The following is a 24862-nucleotide window of genomic DNA, read 5'->3' as shown; positions in this document are numbered from 1 at the left end:
TTTCAGGGAAACATGTCAGATATGAGCCAGCAGCCATGTGGTCATTGATGTGAGGCACTTAACCACAGCAGAACCTTTGTCAGAAAGACATCCAACCAAAAAGGTTTTAGCACACTACACATAATAAACAGAAACATCTCCCATACTGTGTTTATTATACCATTAACTGATGCCTTGAGTGTCATGCTAATGCTTTGATTGAAAATTCAGTCCACATTTACGCTCACTGTGGATTTTAGCGCTCAAATACATGTAAAACCAGACCCCAATAGGCCCTTGTAGCTATTTCTGTCATTTTTAGGACTGATTGCTTTGTTATGAAATTGTTGGCTGTAGATAAATTTCAGTGAACAACTTTAATCATTGGAGATATGTGTCCCTAAGTGTCGTTTGTGTAATAATAATCACAGTATAGAATACATGACCAAAATTATATTTTTTTTCATCCAGTGTCTTGGAAAACAAGGATTGAACTGCAGTGTTCAATGACCAAAGAATAAATTTTTGAATTAATATTTTGTCTTTATTATTAGTATGCAAAAATATCGGATATTTTTCATGACTGACAGTATGAAATGTTTGGTTTTTTGGACCCAATTTAAGCAGGACTACACACAACTATTCCACAATACATTATTCATTACTGATTTTTCAAGTAAGTGGTCAGGCTTTCCAAATTTTTTGATATAGAAGTCCATAATACCTTCATGAGTCTTCATCTAAGCTACACTCATTATAATTCATATAGTAATTATGATTCTTAGGGTACCAAAAATCTCCCATAATAACTTGCATTTAAAGCTGGACCAAGGGCAATCTTAATCACAGGCCTGAGACTTACTATCTCTTTAGGGCTCCGATCCCATTAGTTTATCATTGTTTCCTCTGAATTATCTTACAATACTTTCTGTCATTGCTTCTTGTCAATGGTCTGTCATTGTGCTTATGCGTGTATAATAGAGTCACCTCTGTTAAGTTTTGCTATTTAAGTAAAAAACCTGAGGTATCCCAAAGTTGAGTGACTCGATCAATGCGCCTAAAGACATGTGACAACGTACTGACCATTTATCCTTCACCATGTACACTAAAGGAGCAAAGAGGTTTTGCAGAATATAACACAACATGAACATTCACGCAGCGACTAAGAAATCACATACTGAGAACCTATAAAGCCCACACAGAACATGGAAGTCAGTTTGAGCAGCAGATTGCGGCTAGTCAACTCAGTTACTGTCCGGGCACGTAAGGCCAGCTAATTGAGCTGCCTGACAGCTGCATGTCTCGGATGAGAGTCTCGATGGGCGTCTTGCCAACCAGCCGCATAAAGAAGAGCTGAGAGATGAGGTTGGCGGGAACAGCTCTGAGCGAGGGCAGACGTAGCAGCAGGCGTCCAAATCGCTGTGGCTGAGTAGGATACTGCATGCGCTCGTATTCAGTCAGGGCCACCTGGGCCTTCTCCTGTAGACTCTCCACATGGGCTGGGTCGGTCAGTCCACATGCATCTAAGACACAAACAGAAGTTCAGTGGCAAACTCTTGGACACAAATGGCACAGAGTGTTTTATTTTGATGGTAGAGGTGTAAAGCAAAAATAGATTTGTTAAAATATATATGCATAAAAACACCAAAAAATACCTTCAGATGTATCCATATTGATGTTAATTTTTAGCCAAAACAAAAACAAAATATTGGGCACCCAGTCAAATTTGTATTATTCAGTCTATTAAAAAAATATTAAAAGCCTATGTTTGGGCCTTTATTTTAATTTCCCACACTTATACATACTTTATTACACAAAAGGTACTACAACATAAGCCACGAGAATAATTCCTTAGTAATAAATCTGCAATTTAAGAGGTTCAGGTGACATATGCGTTATGTCACATTCAACTTACAAGTCTGAAAGGTTACTGAATACATTTAAATTCTAAGCGCTAATAAAAAAAAACTTATTTATTTAAGTGATCTGTAGAAATTGACTGAAAAAATGGCTGTTTAGTGGGTTATGAACGTGCAAAGTTACATGGGTGATTCCATTTTATAATATTTTGTGATTTTAATATGTTTTTAAACTGCTGCAAAATATTCCCCTTACTCCAAATGTAAAGCTAATGTAGCAATGGAGTCTGTGTTAATCTTAAAACATATTTATGTGGTTTGTGAAATGTTATAACAATGTATCTATAAAACACAAACTGCATACCTAAAAACGGTATTAGTGGACATTCTGAGGACTTCCAGACAACAGTCTGAGGCTGAGGCAAGTTTGTGTGTTTTTGCAGTACGCACATTGACATTGATGGCTAAATATTTGTACCTGTTAGCTACATTTGTGTTGATACTTTTTCACCAGTGCAAAATAAAGAAGTAAGCAAAAAATTGTAAATCTTTGTTTTAACAAGCGGTACAAAAAAAAATCATCAGTCACCTGGTGAGAAGAGGGCAATGGCTTTCAGGCAGCTGTACTCAGCAGAGTCCACTTGCAGTCGCGTCAGTTTATCCACTTGGTCCTGGAAGACGCGAACCTGGTCCATGAAGGAAACGACACGTTCGGCAGACATAGGTGAGGCGTGGAAGCCTGCGGCAGCGAGCAGTGGGGCCATGTGGAGCGGCAGAGCAGACTGCGCTGCGTTCAGGATGAACAGTTCACTCCAGCTTAGCCGCAGCAATGCCACCTGCTCAGAGACCGGCAGGTCAGGGAAGAAAGGAATGTTCCGGGCCCACTCAATGGTGCTGAAGAGCAGTCGGGCTGCCAGCTCACAGATGTTGTCTATTCCCATGACGGCGCTGTTGCCTCCCCCAAGCTGCTGGCCACACTGGGCTCCATAACGGCTGTTGGGATATGGCTCGGCTCTCAGGAGTTGGGTTATGAGCTCAGGGGCAGGCTGACCATTGAAGAAGTCGCCCCCCATGCCTGGTGCACCAATTCCTCCACCACCGGCACCACCAACCATGGAGGTAGGGCTGATGCCAGAGTGGGATGGAGGGATTCGTCCACGCTGGACTGCTGCAGGGAAGAAATGCAGATAAAGAATTATGATTCAATACAGGCACACATCAGTGTTCCTCTTTAACAAAATGTAAGTTGAGCTGCGAAGACAGATTTCCTTATGTTTCCTTTTTTGCAAAGGAACAATATAGCTAATATACAAAGGAAGACTCTGTACTTTAATGTGAGTTAGTTTAAAGACTAACTTTAGTGTTTAATCCTACATTGATAACAGAATGCATCATCCTGCATCAGCTTCTGAGAATAGAAGAACACTCTGTCTCTGTTTATGCTAATGTGTTAATGTCCTAGATAACCCGGTCAAGGATGCACTGTAACTTTTACAGGACAGTGAGGCGATGCTGACCTTTTTGTACACTTCCACCACCACATTAATCTTGTGGTAAAGCAGATTTATAGCTGGCAGTTCAGTACTGAATAGTACGGCTTAGAGAACTGCCTCTGGCACCAAGCCTGCCAAGGTCACACAGGGACAGAGGAACAGGCTTCGGACTTTTGGCTGAATGCCAAGCTAGTCTCATAATGAGATGTTGGATGTTAATTAAATAAACTATTTCAATTTTTGCCATTAGAATTGCTTTATATTAGGGATTGATGAATGATGACTGGACCAAATTCATCAAAAATGATAACATTTAAGATCAATCCAAGATACAATTAGGTTGCTATAATAAAACAAACTATTCATACTAAATTCATTGACAGGTCTACAAAAAGGGACTTCTAAGTAGTGTTCTAAGTAGTTAATCTTTAAAATAATATACAATCATATAATTAAATATATATATATACTATCATATAAAAATTATGCTGAAAGCATACAGCACTCTCGTTTTAGTATAAGAAAAAATATGCAAAAAAAAAAAAGTTTATTTGGGGCAATGAAGATCCACTTTCACTTCCCTATTTATTTTACTGAATGCTTCCTAAAGAAGCCATGTTTATAAATGAAAATTGTGAACAACCTTTAAATGGTCCATGTAAATGTTGCAAATGAAATCAAAATGAACTATATCTGAAGAATAATTTGCACTTATGGACTGCATGGATTGAAGTTTTGAGCTTTTACGTCAACATATTTTACTTAAACAATCAAGAAATTCTTGAATTAGATATATGATTGTAGGAAAAAAAAGAAACAACACTTACAATTTTTTGTTTGAAGGGCCTTCAACACTAAAAATAAGTGTTGCTTATTTTTTTTCCCTACAATTGTATGTCCAGTTCAAGAATTTCTGTTCTTAGACAATAAAGTGTAATGTAGGTCAAAGGCCTAAGGAAAGCTAGAATACCTACCCTCTTTTCTCATGCCCACACGGAAGCATTTCTTCAGACGGCAGTACTGGCACTGGTTGCGATGGTGCTGATCGATCTGGCATTCTCTGTTTGATCTGCAAAACACAACCAAAACAAGAAATATGACTTACTCTCTCTGCATTTCATAACCAAGGCTGGTACCAGCATGCAGTCAGCATATCTGTGCAGCATTTTCTTTTCACTCATAAACCATATCCTTCAGGTTAATATCATTAGATTCAGTCATTTACAGATTTGTATCTGAGAGGCTCTTCTTAATAACATCTTCCCTGCAGCATTTATCAAGATATAATGGCAAATTTAATCACACCACTACAGAACTGATATGTTAAGGACTCACAATACCAGCAGTGACATTTTCACAAAAACATATTTTCAATTATTGACTGATAGTGCTTGTCAAGGCTAATCTGTCTTTTTTATAAAACGAATTATGAGTGTGCATATTATGTAAGAAGCCAGTTAAAGCGGTTGAATATATCATATAAAGCATATTCGGTTTTATCAACAAAGTACATCCTGTAGCATCCTCTCCAGTAATGAACAGTGCAGGGTCACTCAGCTTGCAATAAAGGCATTCCACTGAAAAGCAATTGAAGAGTCAGTGTTGAGCCCTGGCTCAGATGCTATGAACATAATGTGACTGGGTTGCTACGCACCCTCATGAATTGACCCCCTGAGATGGCCGGCCTTGGTGGCGTACCATGTTTGAGAAGTTATCAAATAACTGGCCTTGGTAAATCATCAGCCCACACAACCTTGACATGGCTAAAAGAACGTGCATCCATTTCTGCATTTCTGTAGCTGCCATGGCCACAGTCTTCTTTGTCCATTGGTTAAAACCTATTCTCAAACAGCACAGGAAGCCAGAAGAGCATTGTCTCTGCAGAGATGGTAAAATGGCCAAGTGAATGTGACAAATGAGGGGATGAACTGCAAGGAACCAGAAAATCAGCTGAAATGTTTTGAAGGGTTTATGTTGTTTCCATTTTTAGAGAGGAATATGACCTTTCCTGAATGCTTTGACCAAGGCATGGCCTTAAGAGCCCAGGGTGCATTCCTTACCCCAGTAATGAGGCAAAATACAATGTTTAGTGGTTTTTTTTCCCATACTAGTGTTAATGAACAGTAGCTATGTATACGAAACCTGTTCTCCAGCCATTATCGCTTTTAGTCACTGGCTATTATTCCATGTTATTATTTCATTCCTACTATTAGCTATATCACTGTGTAGCATAATGCGTTTGACCACCTTTATTCTAAACATGGATTTGATGCTTTGGGATGTAACAATGCAAAATTGATGTACTGATATTAAGCTAATATTACAATTTAAAACTCTTTAAATCTTTAAATTAAACATCATGACTGCTTGCATATGACTTTAAAATGAGCACAGAGCATGTAGCATACAAATTTCTTACAATCTGCCCAGGAGCTCAACATATGACGTCTTACAGACACTTAAGTTTCTACTTAAGCCAGAGTCGAAAATCAACATGATGAGCCAGTTACTTATCAAAGTACTACTGAGCACTTTTAAGGGATGAGCTCAGCCTCTGCTGTACTGGACATGTGTGTGCGGTTTACATTTTGGAGCCTTGTGTCAACTGAAAACATTTGTAATAAATACTATGAAGGTCCCCTGGTGAATTTAAAGTGGTAGCAGTCCTGCTCAGAGAACTGTGGGACCAGTAATGGACAGCAGGTGATGAGAAGAAAAACTAATTGTTAGGAATTTCAGAACTTCCTTTTAATAATTGTGCAACATTTTCATTCAACAAGATTAAAATCGGAAGTACTGAAAACAACGTGTAGCTGTGGAGACCTGTCTATTTACAAACTAAATGGCAGAGTTTTCCTGTGCGTAATCAAGCTGAATTCTAAATGCGTTCTTAATGGATTCCGAATGCTTACTTTATATTTATTGAAATGGAATACATAATTAAATACATACATTATATAAGACTGCTTATATGCATATTTAAAAGAACAAAGCCAAGACTTGTTGCAGGTAACCAGTATTTACCCACTGTTACAAGATTATTACCTCACCTGCAGTCCGATCAATAGCTATTACTGTGTTTTACACAGTATAAAGTAAGTCTTGGCCAGGTTCATACCCAGATATCCAGAGTTCATTAAATGGTCATGAAAATTTAGTAAAAGTGAGGGGTGTACATTTCAACATCTCACCATTTAGCTTTCATATCTTTAGGAAACAACTAAATGGACCATGAACTCTCCAATTAGATGACTACAGTGCCATTTTAATAGTTTTTTACTTAAAGTAAATGTGACTATTGGAATTATTTTTCAGCCTGAGAACTTTTAATAACTCTTATACAGAGAAAACCAACTGGTCTTCAGTATTCCTTATACTTTACTGTTCAAAATATCCTCAGAAGAAAAAAGAAACCTTGTGGCATAGTTGACAGTATTAAGGACAAAGACCATCCAAACCTGATCTAACACGCTTTAGTTCTAAGACTGACTTGTTAAATTCAGTTTGATGGTAGATGGTAGTTTGGGTGTGAAGAACATTATATTATTTCTTCATCATTTTTGCAAAACTGCCTTCTACTTTTGAAATCGCAAAAGACTGCTAAATGCAATGGGTCGTTCTGACCAATCGGTGTTTCATAGTAAACATAAAGACTACAATATAAGGGCTTTGTCTCTGTCACCCAGCCTGAATCAGGAGGTTTTGAGAAGGGTCTCCTCTCTTACCTGCAGGTGTAGCTGAGGTTGCGGCGAATGCTCCTCTTGAAGAAGCTCTTGCAGCCCTCACAGGTGAAAACACCGTAGTGTTTGCCGCTAGATTTGTCCCCGCAGACCACACAGTCCACCACACAGGCCTTGTCGTCCTCTCCCCCTTCAGCGTCGCTGTTCCCTGCCTGCGGGGAGCTCTCATCCTCCTCCCCCCGCAGGTAGCCCTTCTCCCCCAGGCCATTGGTGCTCCCATTAGGGTTGCCCCATCCCCCACCCACCATGGCCATCGCTGTGTTGCACCACCAGGGTTTAGAAATTACCCCCCCAGACAGTGCTGAGTGTTCAGATGTTCAGACTCTCCCAAGACTGAGAGTTTAAGAGAGAGTGAGTTCAGCTTACAAACATCAGCTTCAAGCCTTTTAAAATGGGGAACTTGCAGTGGAAGATTATGAACCTTTTCAAAAATAGAGCCTTGATGCCTTCACAGCTGTTCCACACTCCTCTTTGTTTCTAGCAGTGTTCTTTAGTCAATTTCAACCATGGGCTCATGAAAAAAAAGAGGTTCCACTAAGACGTTCAGAGTGCAGAGCACAAAATGCAGACAGACCCTTGTACAGGAAACAATAAATTACACATAAACCTGCAACAGAGGACAGACACCCCCTGCAACAACACAGAAACACCACCACTTGGAAACTGGGGCAAAAGTAACGCGCCTACCAAGGCAAACAAGAAAGCCACATCTCAGCTCACAAACTCTGTGGCACTCATCAAGCATGCAAAAGGACAGTTGCCCTACCCCCAGGTCACCAACAAGTCAAACCAGTTCCTGACTGTGTGAAGAGTATGTTGGGTTCAGAGTGTAAACAGGCTTCTTGTTCAACCACATACACACAACTTCAAAACAGCAAGCAAACCCCAATCACTCTTCAAAATGTTCAAGAATTTGTCAGAGAGTTCTGGACATTTGTTTCACGCCACGAATGCATTCTGGACCTCAACTTCATACAATGTAGCGTTAACATTAGACATGCTGAACACCCAGACCTGTTTGGAGACTACAAGGCATGCAATTAAAGCATATCTTCAAAAGCAGAAACCTGCTAATGATAAACAGAGTTCTCCTGTGTCTCTCTTTGAAGGATCAAAGTTCAAGGAAGTCCTTTCAAACACACTCACAGTCTCTCTCTCTCACACACACACACATACATACATACACCCTCCCTCTCGCGCAGTCTTGGATCTTCTCGCGTGCTCGTCCTCGCTCTCGATTCAGGTTCTACAGCAACGCTCGGACACTAGCGTTAATTTCGACGGTTATTTTTTTTTCGACCACGAAGAACCACGGGTCCGTCTTCTTCTGGAGCCTCCCTCTTTTCTTCCTCTCTTTCTCTCTCCCTCCTTCCCTCCCTCCTTCCCCCTCTTGTTTTGTCAGCGCTCGCCCATCCAGCAGTAACGGCTTTCGGGGCTTCAGCTTCGTCACATTTGAGCCAATTTGCGCCCTCGCTTCTTGTCTCCGTCCGCGGCTAAGAAGCGAAAGGCTAACCGTTAGTTAGTCCCGCGGTCGCTCCGAAGAGACGGAAAAACACAGAGGAGGTAGCTCTGGCTCGGTGGCGGCGAGTGGTCAACAAACCCTGGTCTGTTTCTCTCTCTCTCTCTCTCTCTCTCTCTCTCTCTCTCTCTCGCTCTCTCTCTCTCTCTCGCCCGTGTGTGTGTGTGCTCAGGGATTTGACACTGCTATTCAAGCCCTGCGGTTGCCATGGCGCCGCCTTCCTTATATGGCCATTGGAGTCAAAGAGCAGCGAGTGGGCTGCCGAGGGCTCAACACACACACACGTACACACACAAACAGCCAGAGAGAAGAATGTGCTGCTGCCGTCCACGCTAAAGCCCTGACCCCGGCCCTGCCTCCCCCCACACACACGCTCACACACAACACACACTCACTTACAGAGGCTGTTAACCCCAACGCTGCCACAGCATAAGAGGGCTAAACTCTCCCATGGCTGCGGCTCAAACCACACAATACATACTGCACTATACGTTCAATGCTGTATTATATTTGACACTCTTTATCATGGCACTAGTGTCGGGAACGTCAGTTTTTTATTGGTGTGCCACGTGCAACTTTTTATAATTATATTTAACTTAAGAAAAAGCTCAAAACGTAAGCGTCCATGCTAATGGCCCAAGGACACGTAGGACATTCTAAAGGTGTACTTTGTATTTTTTTATAAATGAGTCTATAGCTTGAGTAGTCATTGAAAATAAACTATAAAAATATTTCCATATAATATTTACATGTATAATGATTGAAACGTGCAGGCATTTTCAAAATTAAAGATGGAATTCCCCTTTAACACATGGCTTAAACATGTGGCTGTGTAAATCCCACAATAATCATTTTCAATTAGTCACTTTTTTGTCAGCAGTAAGCATATGAGAGAAGTTTAATTCAGTTTCTCGTAACCCAGTGTTTCCCTCTGAGGGTACATTTCTGTCTTGTATCACAAAAGAACTAAAAAACAATTCACGTTCTTACATCTCGAGTTCATGAAGCAAAAGCGGTTGGTGTGGAGAGGTCATCAGTGAGCCTTCAGTGGTGTTAATCTGAATTACAGCCGCTCTTTGATTTAAGCGTTTGTGGAGGAGGGGAGAGAACAAGCCCCACTCAGACTCTAATGAATTACATTCTAATCCCAAAACTTCATTTACCCACCCAGGGCACAGCTATTCAGTTCTTGTCCTTCAGTTTAAACCTAACCAGCTTTTCAATGTAGATGTCTATTGCACTGGGCTTAGGTATTTTATTATATTCTTACAATACATGATTTATTTATAATTCAATACATTGCTAGACAATTGTGAGCTTTGTACTGAAACATATTACTTAACTTTTATTTTGCCATGCTTTACTTTGGTCATAAATATATGTATATATTAAATTTTGTGTGTCTACATATAAGAAATGTTCAGCATAAAAGAGCACTAAAAAAGATGTAGGGGTTGTGGTAATTGATCAGACAGATAGGATGGCAGTTAGTGCTTGTCTTTGGGACTGGTATGCCTTCAGTCCTCTTCGTTTGTTTTGTGACCCTGTGCGTGTGTGTGTGTGTGTGTGTGTGTCTTAAGATTGGACTGCTGGCCTTTGAACTGCACAACAGGAATGCAGCTGCTCTCTGCTGGAGTCTGGTAAGTTTGGATTTGTGCATTCTTGCATTCTTACACAGTGAGCAGACCTACTGGCAAAATGAATCGTCACAAACTCCACTGGCACTGAGTCAAACCCTCTACTCTACACAAGTATCATATGCAATAGTCTATTTTTCCTGGAGCAGCACCTTTAAAAATTCATACAAGCGTGACCTCTTAAATTGCAGGGGCCAGTATGTAAGGCCACACTTAATTGCCTCACTCTCATAATTGCACACAATAGACTGCCACATTAAAACTGTGCTTATTTTAAGCAGTATGTTTCTAGAAATAGTGTAGAAGGAGTGTAACATCATGAGTGACATTATGGCTGTGATTCAGTCATATTTCAGTATGTTAATACAACTGAGATTTATTTTCAAATACAATGAATACTTAGTAGAGTGGAGGAACTATTTACACAGCAGTGTAATATATATAAAAACTAGTGGGAACATACTTTATTAAATATTATTAGACCTAGTTATCATGTAATAATCATTTAACATGTTTGAAATCTAACTGCCCCTTTCAGGCCGATGTGTATCCAAACATTGATGCTTTTTAACACTGTATTTTTGCAGTTATTTACAAATAACATAATAATAACCCAGCAAATGGATGAGTATTAACTTCGCACCCATTTTATTTATAGAACAGCCCACTAAAATATGAAGTTTTGTGCTATGATCAACTTTGAATGTAAATTTGCTTAACATTAAAAAACATAATTTTACAAATTTTAAAAAATCAACAAAAGCAACCCAACAAGAGCAGTGCAGCAGAAGGAGCTGGACACAGTAAAAGTTAACGGAGCACAACCTCCATAACATTGCTAGTGCTTCAGGTGTGGAAGAATGCAGGCAGTGTGTTTAAACTTTAACCATTTCATGGCCTCATGAGCTAGTGCCATGTGCAACATGAGGTTCTGGCGGCCTCACTCTCAGCTCCGGAGGACCCTCTGACCTCCAGAGAATGGACGAGCAGCAGAAAATAAACAGTGCACTGCAACAGGCAGAAACCAAACATCTGTTGGGGTGATGGAAGAGCAAAGCCGATCAATATCACCTTTAACTCCAAATCAAACATGCACTCGTCTGGTGGGAAAGTCACACTCCAGCGATTGTTATTTAAATGAGCTGACTGGGTCTGATATGAGTTGAGGACCTCAAAGATCTGAAAGTTAAGGGTAGATTTTGTTGAAAGCATTTGTTTGTTTTTTTCCACAATAAGTGGATTTAAAAAAAAAAAGTTTTATTGTATGTTTTTAATTATAAGACAATTTAAAGAAATAAGGATTAAATTTTTTATATTTTAAATGTATTTTTTATATTACGTTTTTACGTAGCCTGTCTCCACATAACACAGAGGTTCCAGTCAGAGCAGTGTTTATCTACATAGGTCAGTCACTACATTACATTCACTTCACTTGTGTTTGTGTATATATATATATATATATATATATATATATATATATATATATATATATATATATATGTGTGTGTCGACTTAAGTTATGACTCACTTTCTTTTCCCATAAACCATTAACGTAAACATATTGAGATTGTATCACCACAAGATCTGAGGACATGGTTGTGGTTGAGGTCAAGACAGTTCATGGGTTGGCTGAGGTTCTACAGTCGGGCTCTAATGGACTCTAATGAAGATATCTCTTTAGATAAATGGATTGGAGAGCTGTTTCCAACAGCAGTAACACAACTCCTCCTACCCTTTACATTTGAACTCTGCTAATCCGCCTCTCTGTTCTTAAAGGCAACGAAGGCCTTGTATTCAGAGTCTGAGCTAATTGGGGACACAAATGAGCCCTGGAGTTCTCATGCTGGGTTTTACACTGTTGCATTGATGTGTTGGTGTTGGGGTTACAGGACCGATGCCATTGTGTGCGTGCGTGCCCCAATGCCAACGTGTAAGAATGACTAGGCATGTTTGGTCGCTTGATTGAGGTCAAACCTCTTTTTATCTTTTTATCTCAATAACAGCACTTTCCTAGTAAACAGAGAATGCAAGAAGTGCAAAGGTGAATGTAGAGGATGAGTGCATGAGATTAATAAAATGGAGGGAGGGTGACAAGAGAAAAGCAGAGAAAGGGAGGAAACAGGCAGTATTGACATCTGTGAGAAAAAAGAGAGTGGAGGGCCTGAGCATGATCTCTTTATACTACTCGTGGGGGCAACATATTTAAATAAGAAACGGATGTTTGGAGTAAATGAGCTGACCTTAACCCTGTAGGTCAGCACCCTCTGTGTATGTGTATGCGTGTGTGAGTGTGTGTGTTTGAAAGAGAGAGAGAGAGTAAGTATGCTTTAGAACCAGGGGGTCCGTATTAATCCATTGCCCACCCTGTGATTGACAGCCTCTGTCATTGTTTCCCAACACTGAGGATTTTTCCCAGGCATTTGAGCATCACCAATCTCCTTACATTCAGCAGATGCAAGAGCTTTATGGCACCTTGTTTTCCCATCAATCTTTTTCATTTTGCTCTTGTTCCTGTTTTTGGGCCATGTCCTTTGCCTCAAATCTTATGTATGGGACTGTGTGTATGTGCAATGCACAAATTAAATTATAAGTCATGTATTGTGGACTGTATATCAAAGTATGATATCTTTTCAATAAAATAGTAAAAGTATTGTCAACATTTTGATGTTTTTTTTTTCTTGTAAATGTTTTGTTGCCAAAATCCAGTGAAAATATAATTAATACAAAAAAAAAATACATTTTCACCAAAGTGAAACATATTTAAATGCACAGAAACTGTTAATTAATTCCAGTGAATATAGTCTTTTTTTATTTTATATTTTTGTACTTCATTAATAACAGACATTTAGGCCAGTTCTAGGGTTTTTAAAAATCAATGATATCACACTTAAAACTGCAATAGTATGATATGTATATATCTTTTTGAGTGCATCTTGTTGAATCTGAAGCACCAACAACGCCACCACAAAATTCTTTATTTTTAAAGCACAGTAGCAATTATGAAAGTAAATGAAATTATATTAAGTGTTGCTGTTACTGTGTGACCCTGTGTGACACAATGTCTGAAGATTGAGAATAATTACTGCCGGCTGTGGGCTTAGTCACCAAGGATTAGGACGGTCAGTGCTCTCCATGCAGCCAAACAGCTCGTCCAAGCCTCTGATCTGCTTTATCACCAGGGCAAGCTCAGGCTCGAGTCGCAGCCCAGCACGCCCTCCTAACCCCTGCATTCACACGCTTCAACAACGGCTAGGCCATCCTTTGACCCCTGGGGGTGTGACACTCAACCTTTGCCTCAACCTCCTGACCAGCGCTCACAGCTGCAGTCGACGGCCCGAGGCTGGGGGCCCTGAGAAAAGGTGGATTCAGTAAAAGGAGAAGACAAATGGCTGAGCTGGGATCCTCTGGCCTCAGCCTCTTTTGTGCTCCTTTTGTTTGGCAGTGCTGAAGAGCCACGTCTTCACGGGAGTGTGGCTTTTTTGCATGAAGAGAAAAAAAAAACACATGACCTCTGGTAAATGCTGCTCCCCTTACCCGTGATCTGTGTTCTCACTAGTGTTTCCACAAAGACTCCCTTAAATGAGCAGGATTATATGCCTCTAATAATATAGTCACAGGAAGACTTGAGAAAAGAGCACTCATCAGCAATTAGGCTGTCTACACCGAGTCTTTCAAAGGTCGCTCCAGCTGTTGCTGCACAAACCTTGCAAACTGTATTTAGTAAAGATCATTTACCAGAATATTTTAAAAGACAGCATAGAGAAGAGTCTAATGATAGGAACATCATTAAAGATAAGTTAATTTGTTTAAATAATTGACATAATTCACTGTGTAAGTGATCAGCAGTGGTAATGATCAGCAATGCCTGAAAATAGCAGCCATCTCAAAGCTGGAATACTGTTTGTATCTTCATGTAGTGGAGTTCAGCTTGATGAGGCATTAACCTCCATTGCTTGTTAGCTACATATACCTATTAGCACCAGTGTAAGACTACGGAAACAAACGTATCTTCACTGACGACCTACATCCGAGGTAAACTGAAAAACTAATTATTTCTTTATTTTCTGTTCTAATTGAACAGATCTGTTAATAAGAAAGAAGCAGAGCTGTCATTATGGCATCATATTAGTTCTGCTAAACTTGTTCCAAAATGCCTCTCACAGCACAGTCTCCTCCTTCTTAAACTCCAGTGCCTCCAGCGTAGCCTTGAGCTCAGACAGTTGGGCAGCGTGACGCTCTGTCATGGCCGTCATTTGTCGCTCGAGCCTCCACAGCTGCTCATGGTGCTTCTTGCGTGTATTACTGTACATGCTCATGGCTTTACTAGAAAAGAAAAGCATGAGATTAATTCAGCCATCCGTAGCATGTTTATTCAGTGCTATGAGCTTTTCAAGCAGCAAGAAATATGATTTACATAATTGTTTTTATTGACAGGAATCAGTATTGACTAGTTTTGATATCTGACAAAAATATACACTTTGAATATATTTAATGTTCAAATATATTTATATTTAATATTTAGTGGCCATAATTTCTTTGTTATTTTTGTCAGCCTCTGATAGATATCATAATACTGTACTTGTGACAGAGAGAGAGGCGGGCCACTTCATCCTTGCTAACTCTGCTCTGAGTGGTGCACTCCAAGAGGGCGGAGTCCACCGATTCTCGTAAATATGTCACCCTTCTCCTCAGTGTCTGCTGCCTGCCGAAGAAAAAGGAAAATTACTTAATCATTATGTAATTTATTAATTTAAATCTACAGAGACAATATTTTTACTAAAATGTGGTTGAAGAGTCTGTTTTATTAGGTCATTACAGCATTGGTTGACACTTAGAGTCATTTTTGAATCCACTATGGTATTTTAGAGAATTCTTTAAATGCCTGTAATTCCTTTGTTCACCTTAGTAGTGCTGCTCTGAGTTCTCTCATGATGGCGTGATTCCGTGGCCCAGGAATGTCCCCTCCACTTTCCAGCTTGGTCCGGTTCTCATCTGCCCTCTAAAACAAAACATAACAAAACAAAAAAAGACTTGGTTCCAACTGATGTGACGTTTGCCTTTTTAAAAATTTCACAAAATATCAACAATACTGAGAATGCAGCATAATGCTGTAATCATCAAACTATCCACATTTCCATATATTTGTCACTCCTTAAACTCTAGGAGTATTATTAATTTATTCATATTAAAGCTTTTTGTCCATAAACAACCATGATTTATTCATTAATTCATTGATTGTCTATAACCACTTATCCAGTTCAGGGTCGCGTTGGGTCTGGAGCCTACCCGGAATCACTGGGTGCAAGGCAGGAACTCACCCTGGAGGAGATGCACACTCACACATTCACTCACACCTACGGGTACTTTTGAGTCGCCAATCTACCTACCAACATGTGTTTATGGACCATGGGAGAAAGCTGGAGCACCAGGAGGAAACCCACGTAGACACTGGGAGAACACACCAAACTCCTCACAGACAATCACTCGGAGCAGGGCTCGAACCCACAACCCCAGGACTCTGGAGCTGTGTTACAGTGACACTACCTGCTGCGCCACTGTGCCACCCTACTATGATTTATTCTGTAATTAAAGTGAAACTACTATACAAAATACACAGATCGGTCATAACTTTAACAGCACCTCCTCGTTTCTACACTCACTGTCCATTCTCTCAGCTCCACTGACTGTAAAGGAGCACTTTGTTGTTTCATTATCACAGACTGTAGTTTGCCTGTTGATCTGCATGCTTAGTTTGTTAATTTTAATCGTGTCCTTCAATGGCTAGAACCCCCAGGGAACCAGCACAGTGCAGGTAGTATTTGGCTGGTAGATTATTCTCTGTACTGCATTGTACATACACTGACTGGGTGCTTGTAAGTTGCATTGGTGCATGTGGATTGGTCTCGACACACCAAATTGACTGATGATATTTGGTCCATCACTGAGCGTTTTTGACTGACCATTTCCAGGTTTTTTTGCTGTATGTTGGCAATGTTGACATTGGCTGGCCTTTGTCAGTGCCAAGTGAAAAGGTTGAACAGGCCTCTGAAATTGTGCATCATTCTGTTGCTGGTATCATGCCCATATCAAGGACTCTAAGTCAAAGCAGGTTTGAGTGTCACTGAATCGTCTGAATTATGAACCATTCTGAATATGAATTATGCTACATAAATGCACCCAGTAAGCTAACAATCCACAACACATAAAAACCCACATTAAAGGGAACATATTACACCTCTTTCCCACAAGTTACCACAATTCCCTGGGGACTTAATGGAATGCATTTGAAATTCATTGGTCAAAATACAACAAGGATCAAACACCAGAGCAGCGTTCTCACCCTGTCTAAAGAATCCCTGTTCAGAATGATCTGTATCAGTGCCGATCTTCTCTTCGTTTAAAAGAGAATGAGCTACAGCTCACTTCGGCGCAGGTGCCCAGGAATGAAAAGCGAGGAGCAGAAACTCTGGTTTTTCTTCTTTTTTATTTGAATCTCTATCTTCTACATTCTTGTGTTCACCATTTTTAATCAATATTTCTCTGTGCTTATTTAGTTTGTTTTGATCTGTTTAACCATGTTGGACAATTTTGAAGTGCCTGCTCTCTACGTAAGATGCAGCACAATATCAGAAAACCTCCTGTTTTCTTGGGATTTAAGCAGAGAGTTGGTAGGCTTCATATTCCTATGTGCTAATGAACAGAAAAACGTATATATATAAAGTAGAGTATATAAGGAATGTATATATATGTGGGGAATATTGAGCTTTTGATGTATGTTCAATGCACAGTAGTGTTGGCTTAAACATGAGAGTATTTATGTTTTGACTCTAATATCAGAATATCCAGCACAATAAATCACCTGATTGGCTATTCAGTTACCAAAAAAAGAGAAACAGAGCTGAGCAAATCTGTCAAAAATGCTTGGCACTGCAGACACCACATCTGGAGAATTACTCCATGTCACACAGGCACAAAATACACATCATTGTTCACCATCAGCTGTAGTCTTTGTAGTCTTGACAGATATCTTTTGACTTGACAGTGTGGTCCTGTCTGGTATTGCTTAACTGGTATTTCTTAACAATGTTATGTACTCAAACTTAAAAAACGATTCAGGTTCATGTGCAACATAGTTTTAAAACACCTGGACCATGACATATCCTATCTGTCATTACACCCTCCCCAAGCAGAATCTAATGGAGCACCTGCTGCTCTGCTCTTCTGTCCTCCAATTCTTCTCGCAGGCTCTCAGCTATCGCAGCCCCGGCCGAGTCCTGACACCTATGGGCCATCAGAGAGAACTCCAGACAGCGTCGCTCTTTCTCCTTCAGCCTGATGAACCCCCGCAGCTCAGACATCTCCTCCTGCCAATCAGCCGTCGGAAATCCGTTACTTCAGACATTGTGTTCATTCCTGACCAATAATTCTGCAACCAACAGCACTAACAGGTTTAATCAGCTAAACGTGGAACATGCTTTACTGATTGTTACTGATCAATGTCATTATGTCTATTTCGGCTTTTGCTGGTTTTCAAAGAGATAAGTCTAACTGATAATTATGTATAATATGCTCTAATTTAACATTACATTATCCAAAAAGTTTACAGTGTTTATATGAATCTAGAAGAGACTAGAAGATACTGGTGCATGGATGGAACCAAAAAGATGACTGTAATACTTTACTTTTCCCTTAATTTTAGAAGTTCATATCGACCAGAGCCAGATTTCAGTTATACTGCATAATAATATCTCACCCGGACAGCAACTAGCTCATACAGCAGTGCAGCTTTCTCTCCTCTGGGGTTATTTGAGGAGGCAGAGCTGTTCCTCCTGGTCCCAGCCAGAGTTCCAGTGTCAGGGCTCAGTTTCCCTTCTCCTGTCCTAGTCTGCTCAGGAATACACACTGCTGCTCTGTCTTGCCTCAGTCGAGCAATCCTTTGCCGAATCACACCAGTCTTATCCTCAAACTCCTCTATTGACAAACTGGCAAAATGTGGCCATAAAGCAGAAAAGTAAATAAAGACATACATTTATTGTGATGGCAAGAGAGCAGGAGCTATCACACCCACCCAGAAATCAAGGCCAATTATGCATTCTTGAAATCCAGGTCATGAATTGCAGAGGCATTATCAGGGATTGAAATGGCGATAAGGCCAACATTAGACAGATGCATTGCTCAGCAACCTACCATTTATTCATCTTAATAGTTACTCGGTATTAAAAGAGTATTATTACACATATTTTGGGAACTGAAGTGCGGATGAAATACAAAGTTGTTCATTTTTACCTGGTGTCGCTGGACTCTGCAGAGTCCCCTGACAAACAGGACGCTTCTTGAGCAGTAATCAAACTGTCAGGCTTTTCTGGGGGAGATGGTGCTGTAATAAGAGAGAGGTAAAATACAGAAAGGAAGAAGAAGCCAAAAAGACAGTGATTGTTGTGTTGTTCACATTATCAAAACATGATTCTGACCATTTAAGGCATTTTTATTAATATAATATATATAATTTAATATAGGTCTTTTTATGATTGCAAATTGTTGCTATCAAAACAAACCCTTGTATCCCGTTTTTTTAAGCTTTTCATATTCTGTTGTAATTTCACAGCCCCTCTGCCCTTTACACTGTGTCCAAATTTTAAACAAATGAACCAATGGAAATTTGAAAATGACCTAGAAATTATTCATGTTAAATTAGCATCTATTATAAGTTAAGGATGTTTCCCCCTCTCCAGTACAATCACCTTTTTGGAGATATGAGGTTTTGGGACATACTATGATCATTACTGTACATATTACTGTACATAAGAATGTCTATATATTTTAGGGGATATATTATTATTACATAAGAATACCTTACCTATACACACAGTACTAATTGAGCATATGTTTCATCCCACATCCTGACAAGGTACAAAAACAAATGTTTGATGTGTGTGAAAGAGACAGGCAGAAACAATATTTGGTGTGTGTTTGTGGTGTGTGTGTGTCTCACATGAACGTGTGACATGTGACACAAAAAACTAATGCAGAGTGTGTACGGCACCTGCCAACGCAGCACTCTGTTGTTTCCTGGCTTCATATAAAGACAATAGCCCACTGTAGGCCTCTTCACACTCCTCACTGTCAGTCAAAAAGTCAGCATTAGTCTCTTAAACACACACACACACACACACACACACACGTACCATAAACACTCCAGGTACCATTCTCAGTGACCTTTCACACTGTTAATGATGAAGAAAGACATAAGGAAAACAAGAAAGGTCAATTTAAGATTAAAAAATATATCACTAGTAGGATCTAATAAAAAAGAACTTGCAGACATCAGACATTTTCTGTCTGGAGTTTGAGTCTGAGTCAAGTAAGACTGAGACAAATGAAGTCTGAGTCAAGTTTGAGACCAGTGCATATTAAGCACTAATGAAGTCCAAGACCGGGACAGAGGCCAAGTCAACATAGAGACAACATGAGTCACTAAGACAATACAGCACTTTTAGTTATTTTCATTCGTCTAATCTCATTATTTTAATCTTGGGATAATGTACTTCACATAATGCCTACCATGTTTGAATATTTAAGTGTTCGTCTGCTATTAAATTGGTTTAGTATCACTGAACAGTAAAGAAGCACTTTAACATTGGCCTCTTTATACATACGATTGAAGCAGAGAACACAGCAGCGCACCAGTAAGCCAGGGCCATGTTGAGTGCGGAGCAGTCCGACTCGTGACGGCTGAGAGCCATGCTGACCTGCTCCTGTTCACTTTTCCTCCTGTCCAGAGCCGCGGTCAGGCGTTCGTTCCTTGCTTTCAGTCTCTCCAAACACCTGTCCACAACACCATCTGTGACTACATGCTACTCCACTTTACTCAAGAAAAACATTTAGTGAAGAATACAACGTTTGGTTTGATGATTAATCTTATGCACACAATTCATTACAATATATAATACATGTCATTTTACTCACTAGACATGAAGTTTGTAAACATATTTGCGCATGCATCTTGCGCATCCTGTATGTTTCCTCTGATTCATTTATGCACACAGAAGCAATAATCTAAATATAAATAAATATATGTTTTAATCTACTTATTGTGGCAGGCTTACTGTAAACATTTTCCAGATTACAAATGAATGCTTCCCAGTAAACAAGGAACGTCTCTGGACGTTCAAAATAGGTCTAAAAATAGTCTGTCCGTCAAGGACATATTTTAAACGTCAATGGACGTCCAAAATCCATCTTAATAAGTTAGTTAATGTCAGTGGACGTCCAAAACACGTTTTATACAAGTAATTTATTTCGGGACCAATTAATAACGTCAATGGACGTCCAAAATACGTCTAATAGTCGTCTTTTCAATGTCTGTGTTTGGACGTCTTTTCAACTTTCATTTTCAACCTTAAGAGAACATTGATTAGAAGGCAGTCATTACATTATTTCAACGTTGAATCAATTCAACGGCTAATTGTTTACTGGGTTACACATTTCTTTCAGTCATTATTATAAACTCATATACTCTGACACTACATTATAACCACCATAACGACTTATTTATTAAAACCACAGTGCTGTGAAAACTCAAAAACTCCTCAACAAGGACATGTAACTGCCTATTATCTTAAAATAAAATGTATTATCTGTGGACAAAGAACTGTTATTTGACCTTCAGTTAAATAAAACAAAACTGGAGAACATGAGCAAGTATTTATTTGTAAAAACAAAAATCTTAACTTCTAAACGTTTAGCACTTTATCGAGCACTTTATCAGGTCAGGCCCTCACCTCTGGAGCCGCTCAGTCTCTGTCTCAAGCGCAGAGCTGGTGGAAAAGGTGTGGTGTGGCACGGATGGGGAGCTGGGAGGAGAGAGAGGCAGTCTCCGTGACAGCAGAGGAGAGCCTGGAAACACAGGAGACGACCAGCAAGGGCTTGGGGTCCTACTAGAGGACAAGGAAGGACTTCTGGGTGGAGATGGACTAATCCCAACCAGCCATTTTCTTTTGAGCTCCTCCAGCTGTTGGCAAAAGATTAATTTAAATTTAAGGCGAACAATCAACTTTTATTTCTACTTCTTGAAATGTGGTTATAGTGTTGTAACCTTTTCCCGAAGCCTTTTCTTCTCTTCCTCCATCTCCAGAATGGCTGCCTCTGCACTCTTCAGTTCCTCTTGACGACTATGTATTTTGGCACTGATGTCTCGGTTAAAACTATCCAGCGAGAGCACATCTTTTTGATAGCGTTGACGCTCATCAGAAGGTAATGCAGATAGATAAGAGATTCCAAGCTCCCTCTCCATTTCCTCCAACACCTGAAGCAGATTTTTTTTTTAAGCCTAGGGTCACTTACAACTCAGTTAGTGTAAAATCATTTTCATACATAGCTCTTAAAGTCTGTAGTAGTATTTCAGAACATATTTGTAAACTTGGTTCTATTAGTAAAACCTTCCTACAATTATCCATAATTTTACAAGCACTCTCCCATTTCAATCAATACTTCCTTGTACAGTGTACATTAATATAATGTCTGTGAATTGGCAACAAGGGAATGAAACTGATCTAATTGGCCTTTTTTGCATTGCTCTATTTCTTTAATTATTACCAGCTTAAGAACCATCAATATAAGAAAACGGCTGCAGTGTGCTGTAATGCTGAGAACAGAGGAGTGAATTCTTACTTGTGTGGCCTGAACCCAGCTCTCACGTGCTGCAGTAATATGCTCCGCCTGGGTTTTTCCATCATTATGAACGTGGGGACTAACCAGCAATCTCCCCCTGCTGGCAGAAGACTCCAGACTGGACATTACTTCCTGAAGCCTGGTCCAAAGCTCTCCACTGCCACCTATATTTGTACAAGTGCATTATGAGGTATATGGTCATCTTCTAATATTAATTAATACAGTGAATTTAGAAAGAGCCAATTACTGGTACCGTATATATATCCATGCAAAGTACGGTTACCCTGACATTTAAATTATGAGGTTTATAAGCATATTATCACTGTCTGATTAAAAAAAAAATCTCCAAAATAGTAACTTTCCAGGAGAAGGAAAAAACCTTCATAATCTTCAATGGAAGGCAGCGTAAAAAGCTTTTATTCCAAATAATGTTGGAGCATTTTTATTGGTCCATTCATCGTGAAACTTTCACACAATGTGAAGAACAGCTGCTGTGTTCAGATGATGTAGTAAACTAAAAATAGAGAAACACACTTTTCATTGGAAATGGACAATATATTATAATTTCCACCAAGAAGTATACAGCTGAAAGCCAAGACTGTCTCCTCTAATGTACAGTGTAATGTGATTGATGCTGGAACTGAAACCTGCCTTCAGACTGCCGGTCTTTCTTGGTTTCTGACTCCACAGACGCTGTGCCAGTGTCCACCGTTGGGCAGGGCTTTGCTGTTGGAGGACTGGATGTGGACACACAAGTCTGCCCCTCTCCTTCGTAAACTTTTGATTCCCTGATGAAGAGAAATGTAAGTTCGAGATCTTCACACACACTTTTAAAAAGTTTTTGGGTCTTAACTGTAATGTATAATATTATACAGAGATTTAAGCTATAATCTTTTTAAAAGGTTTAAAGCACTGCTCTTCTTTTTAAGAGCCCAGACCTTGAAAAACAGATACAGGAACCAACTTCAGAGACAGGAGGTTTAGAAAAAAAAATACCATGTCTTTAAAAACTGAAAGCAAGTAAGACTATATTCCAAGCAAAATCTGGCATATCATCAAATTCCATATGATTACCTTGGTATTTGCAGGGCACACATCTTCACGTTGAGCTCAGCTATAATCCGGAGTAAAGTGCCCACCTCAGCCTCACACTGAGCAAGCTCTGAGTCTGCAGATGCCAAACTGTCAGTCTTCTGTGGGAAAATATCTAACTTAATCCAAAGTATACAATGAGCTGGCAGTTTATTAGGTACAGCTGTATTATACCTACTCTCATTGGACATTTGATCAGAAATGTCAGTAAATGTAATCCTACAAAATGCACTTAAAATAAACGCTCAAAGGTCAACACTTTCTCATCTAATATTTCCATTGACATTAAGGGTGTTAATTGGGAGCTTGTCCCCTGTGCTGCAGTAACAGCCTCTTCTGTCTGGGAAGATTTAGAATAGATGTTTGTGGGAGAATCTGACACCATTTAGCCATGAGAACCTAAACGGATCCGGTACTGATGCTATTTGATTACTTATGGATCACAAAACCCAATCCAAATGAACCTAAGTAGGCTGTTTCACTTTTCCACAGCTCCACAGCCCAATGTTGGGGTTATGTTCATCCATTCAAACCATGCTTGACATTGACATATGTTCATGTGTAGTCGTTTTAGAGGATCCCTGTTAAAAGGGCCACACAACAAAGATTTCAGCTTTTCTGACAGTTTCTATATATTAATGTATATTAAAACAGCCATAAACCATCCACATGTTATTGAACAGAATGTACAGATTGTACAGCAGCCTGTTGTTTTCAGCAGAGGAAGCAGAGGAAACAGAGACATCCTGCAACCCCACTTCCTGCTTCTGTTGTCTCTGGCCAGGAATGTAGCTTGAGAAATTTTAAATATTTAATACATTTATTATATTGAATTCTACTCATATACGTGCTTAAACGTATGATTTCACAATTTAAACCTCATCACTGAATAACCTTTTTATATAATAACCTTTAAATGTATTTCTAATATATATTCTTTTATTATTTCTGGCATAAATTAATTTACTATGAAACTAATGCAAGACAAATGAAAGACTACCCATCCAAGGCTATCTATGGCCTTGTATTTTAAAGGGTTCATTTCTATATAAAGTTTCGGTTCCAGTGTATGGCAGGTGGAAATCATAGGGTAGAGTCACACCACAGCAACCATTCTGATAGGAGATACGAAAAATAATTTATAAACATCATTTAGCTCCAAGTTGTGGTTTCAGTTTTGTTTTGTGTAGGCTTGACATCTGCTGAATTACTCTAACATTTTACCAGACATGTTTCATTGTAAATATAAGGGGGTTAAAAATAGACTGATGAGAACCCTGACAGTAATAAGACACACCAGTGACTCACAGGTCATAAAGAAAAAAGGACTCACCTCTGTCATTCTGCTGATCTCTCCCCAGATTCAACTCTCCTAGCTTCAGCGCACAGATGTAGAGCCTGTACTCAAGGGTATGTGTACTTTTGCTCTGAGTGATTACAGCCTTGAGTAGTTCCACGTTGAGCTTGCCTCATACCATGCGCTCCTCTTAGACCAGGAAATGTTTTTTTTTTCCTTTCCCCAGTCCACTTCTATGCTGGTCACTTACTGCAAAAGTGAAGCCACAGATGTCTACTTTCCTTTAATATGATAAAGACATCTGCTATCTAGCTAATGAAAGCCATGATTATAGCCCCCACCCATGCTCTCATGAGATCTTTTCCTGTTTTTCATTAGACTTGTCTCTGTTGAAGCAAAGGTTGAAGCCACAGCCAAACAGTGGAAAAACAACTGGACATTAGTCTGATTTTAAGCTTTACTATGTATGTTTTGAGATTTTATTCTAAAGTTGCTACTGTGAAGAATGTTATTTCAGTGCATTTTGCCAAATTGATGTCCTGCATATGGCTCTTTTTCATGATTTTTTTCAGATAG

General features: G+C 39.6%; 2 protein-coding genes across 4 annotated transcripts; both read right to left on the bottom strand.

Moving 5' to 3' along the window:
• Positions 1 to 342: 342 nt before the first annotated feature.
• nr2f6b (nuclear receptor subfamily 2, group F, member 6b) lies at positions 343 to 8734 on the bottom strand. Of its 2 annotated transcripts, none has more exons than XM_066647992.1 (4): positions 7057 to 8734; positions 4306 to 4400; positions 2428 to 3003; positions 343 to 1502 (listed from the first exon to the last, which is right to left on the bottom strand). In XM_066647992.1, the coding sequence occupies exons 1-4, from the start codon at positions 7323 to 7325 to the stop codon at positions 1228 to 1230; spliced, it is 1215 nt and encodes a 404-aa protein (XP_066504089.1). In that variant the 5' UTR covers positions 7326 to 8734; the 3' UTR covers positions 343 to 1227. The 2 variants fall into 2 exon arrangements, with proteins under 2 accessions (XP_066504089.1, XP_066504088.1); XM_066647991.1 differs by having other exon boundaries at positions 345 to 1502; positions 2428 to 3006.
• A 4321-nt stretch (positions 8735 to 13055) lies between these two features.
• On the bottom strand, positions 13056 to 24520 carry ushbp1 (Usher syndrome 1C binding protein 1). 2 transcript variants are annotated; one of them, XM_066647697.1, is made up of 14 exons: positions 24323 to 24520; positions 22972 to 23090; positions 22549 to 22685; positions 21898 to 22061; positions 21323 to 21532; positions 21009 to 21238; positions 19912 to 20052; positions 19271 to 19347; positions 18514 to 18604; positions 17981 to 18209; positions 17433 to 17591; positions 15129 to 15226; positions 14807 to 14929; positions 13056 to 14550 (listed from the first exon to the last, which is right to left on the bottom strand). In XM_066647697.1, exons 1-14 carry the CDS (start codon positions 24329 to 24331, stop codon positions 14385 to 14387), a joined length of 1953 nt encoding a protein of 650 aa, XP_066503794.1. In that variant the 5' UTR covers positions 24332 to 24520; the 3' UTR covers positions 13056 to 14384. The 2 variants fall into 2 exon arrangements, with proteins under 2 accessions (XP_066503794.1, XP_066503795.1); XM_066647698.1 differs by having other exon boundaries at positions 22972 to 23087.
• Between the last annotated feature and the right edge of the window lie 342 nt (positions 24521 to 24862).

This window comes from Hoplias malabaricus, chromosome 16 (genome assembly GCF_029633855.1).
Source record: "Hoplias malabaricus isolate fHopMal1 chromosome 16, fHopMal1.hap1, whole genome shotgun sequence".
In the NCBI taxonomy this organism is placed as follows: Eukaryota; Metazoa; Chordata; class Actinopteri; order Characiformes; family Erythrinidae; genus Hoplias; species Hoplias malabaricus.
Note: the sequence above shows the minus strand (reverse complement) of the source record. Positions and strands in the feature narration are given on the sequence as shown.

Coding starts and splice junctions, on each gene's coding strand:
- nr2f6b (XM_066647991.1), bottom strand. CDS start 7,325: ATGGCCATGGTGGGTGGGGGATGGGGCAACCCTAATGGGAGCACCAAT. Junction 3,007..4,305: donor TGTGGGCATGAGAAAAGAGG/GTAGGTATTCTA, acceptor TCTTCCCTGCAG/CAGTCCAGCGTGGACGAATC. Junction 1,503..2,427: donor CATTGCCCTCTTCTCACCAG/GTGACTGATGAT, acceptor TTTGTGTCTTAG/ATGCATGTGGACTGACCGAC.
- ushbp1 (XM_066647697.1), bottom strand. Junction 20,053..21,008: donor GAGACTGAGCGGCTCCAGAG/GTGAGGGCCTGA, acceptor TGTTGTGGACAG/GTGTTTGGAGAGACTGAAAG. Junction 17,592..17,980: donor ATGAGCTAGTTGCTGTCCGG/GTGAGATATTAT, acceptor GCTGATTGGCAG/GAGGAGATGTCTGAGCTGCG.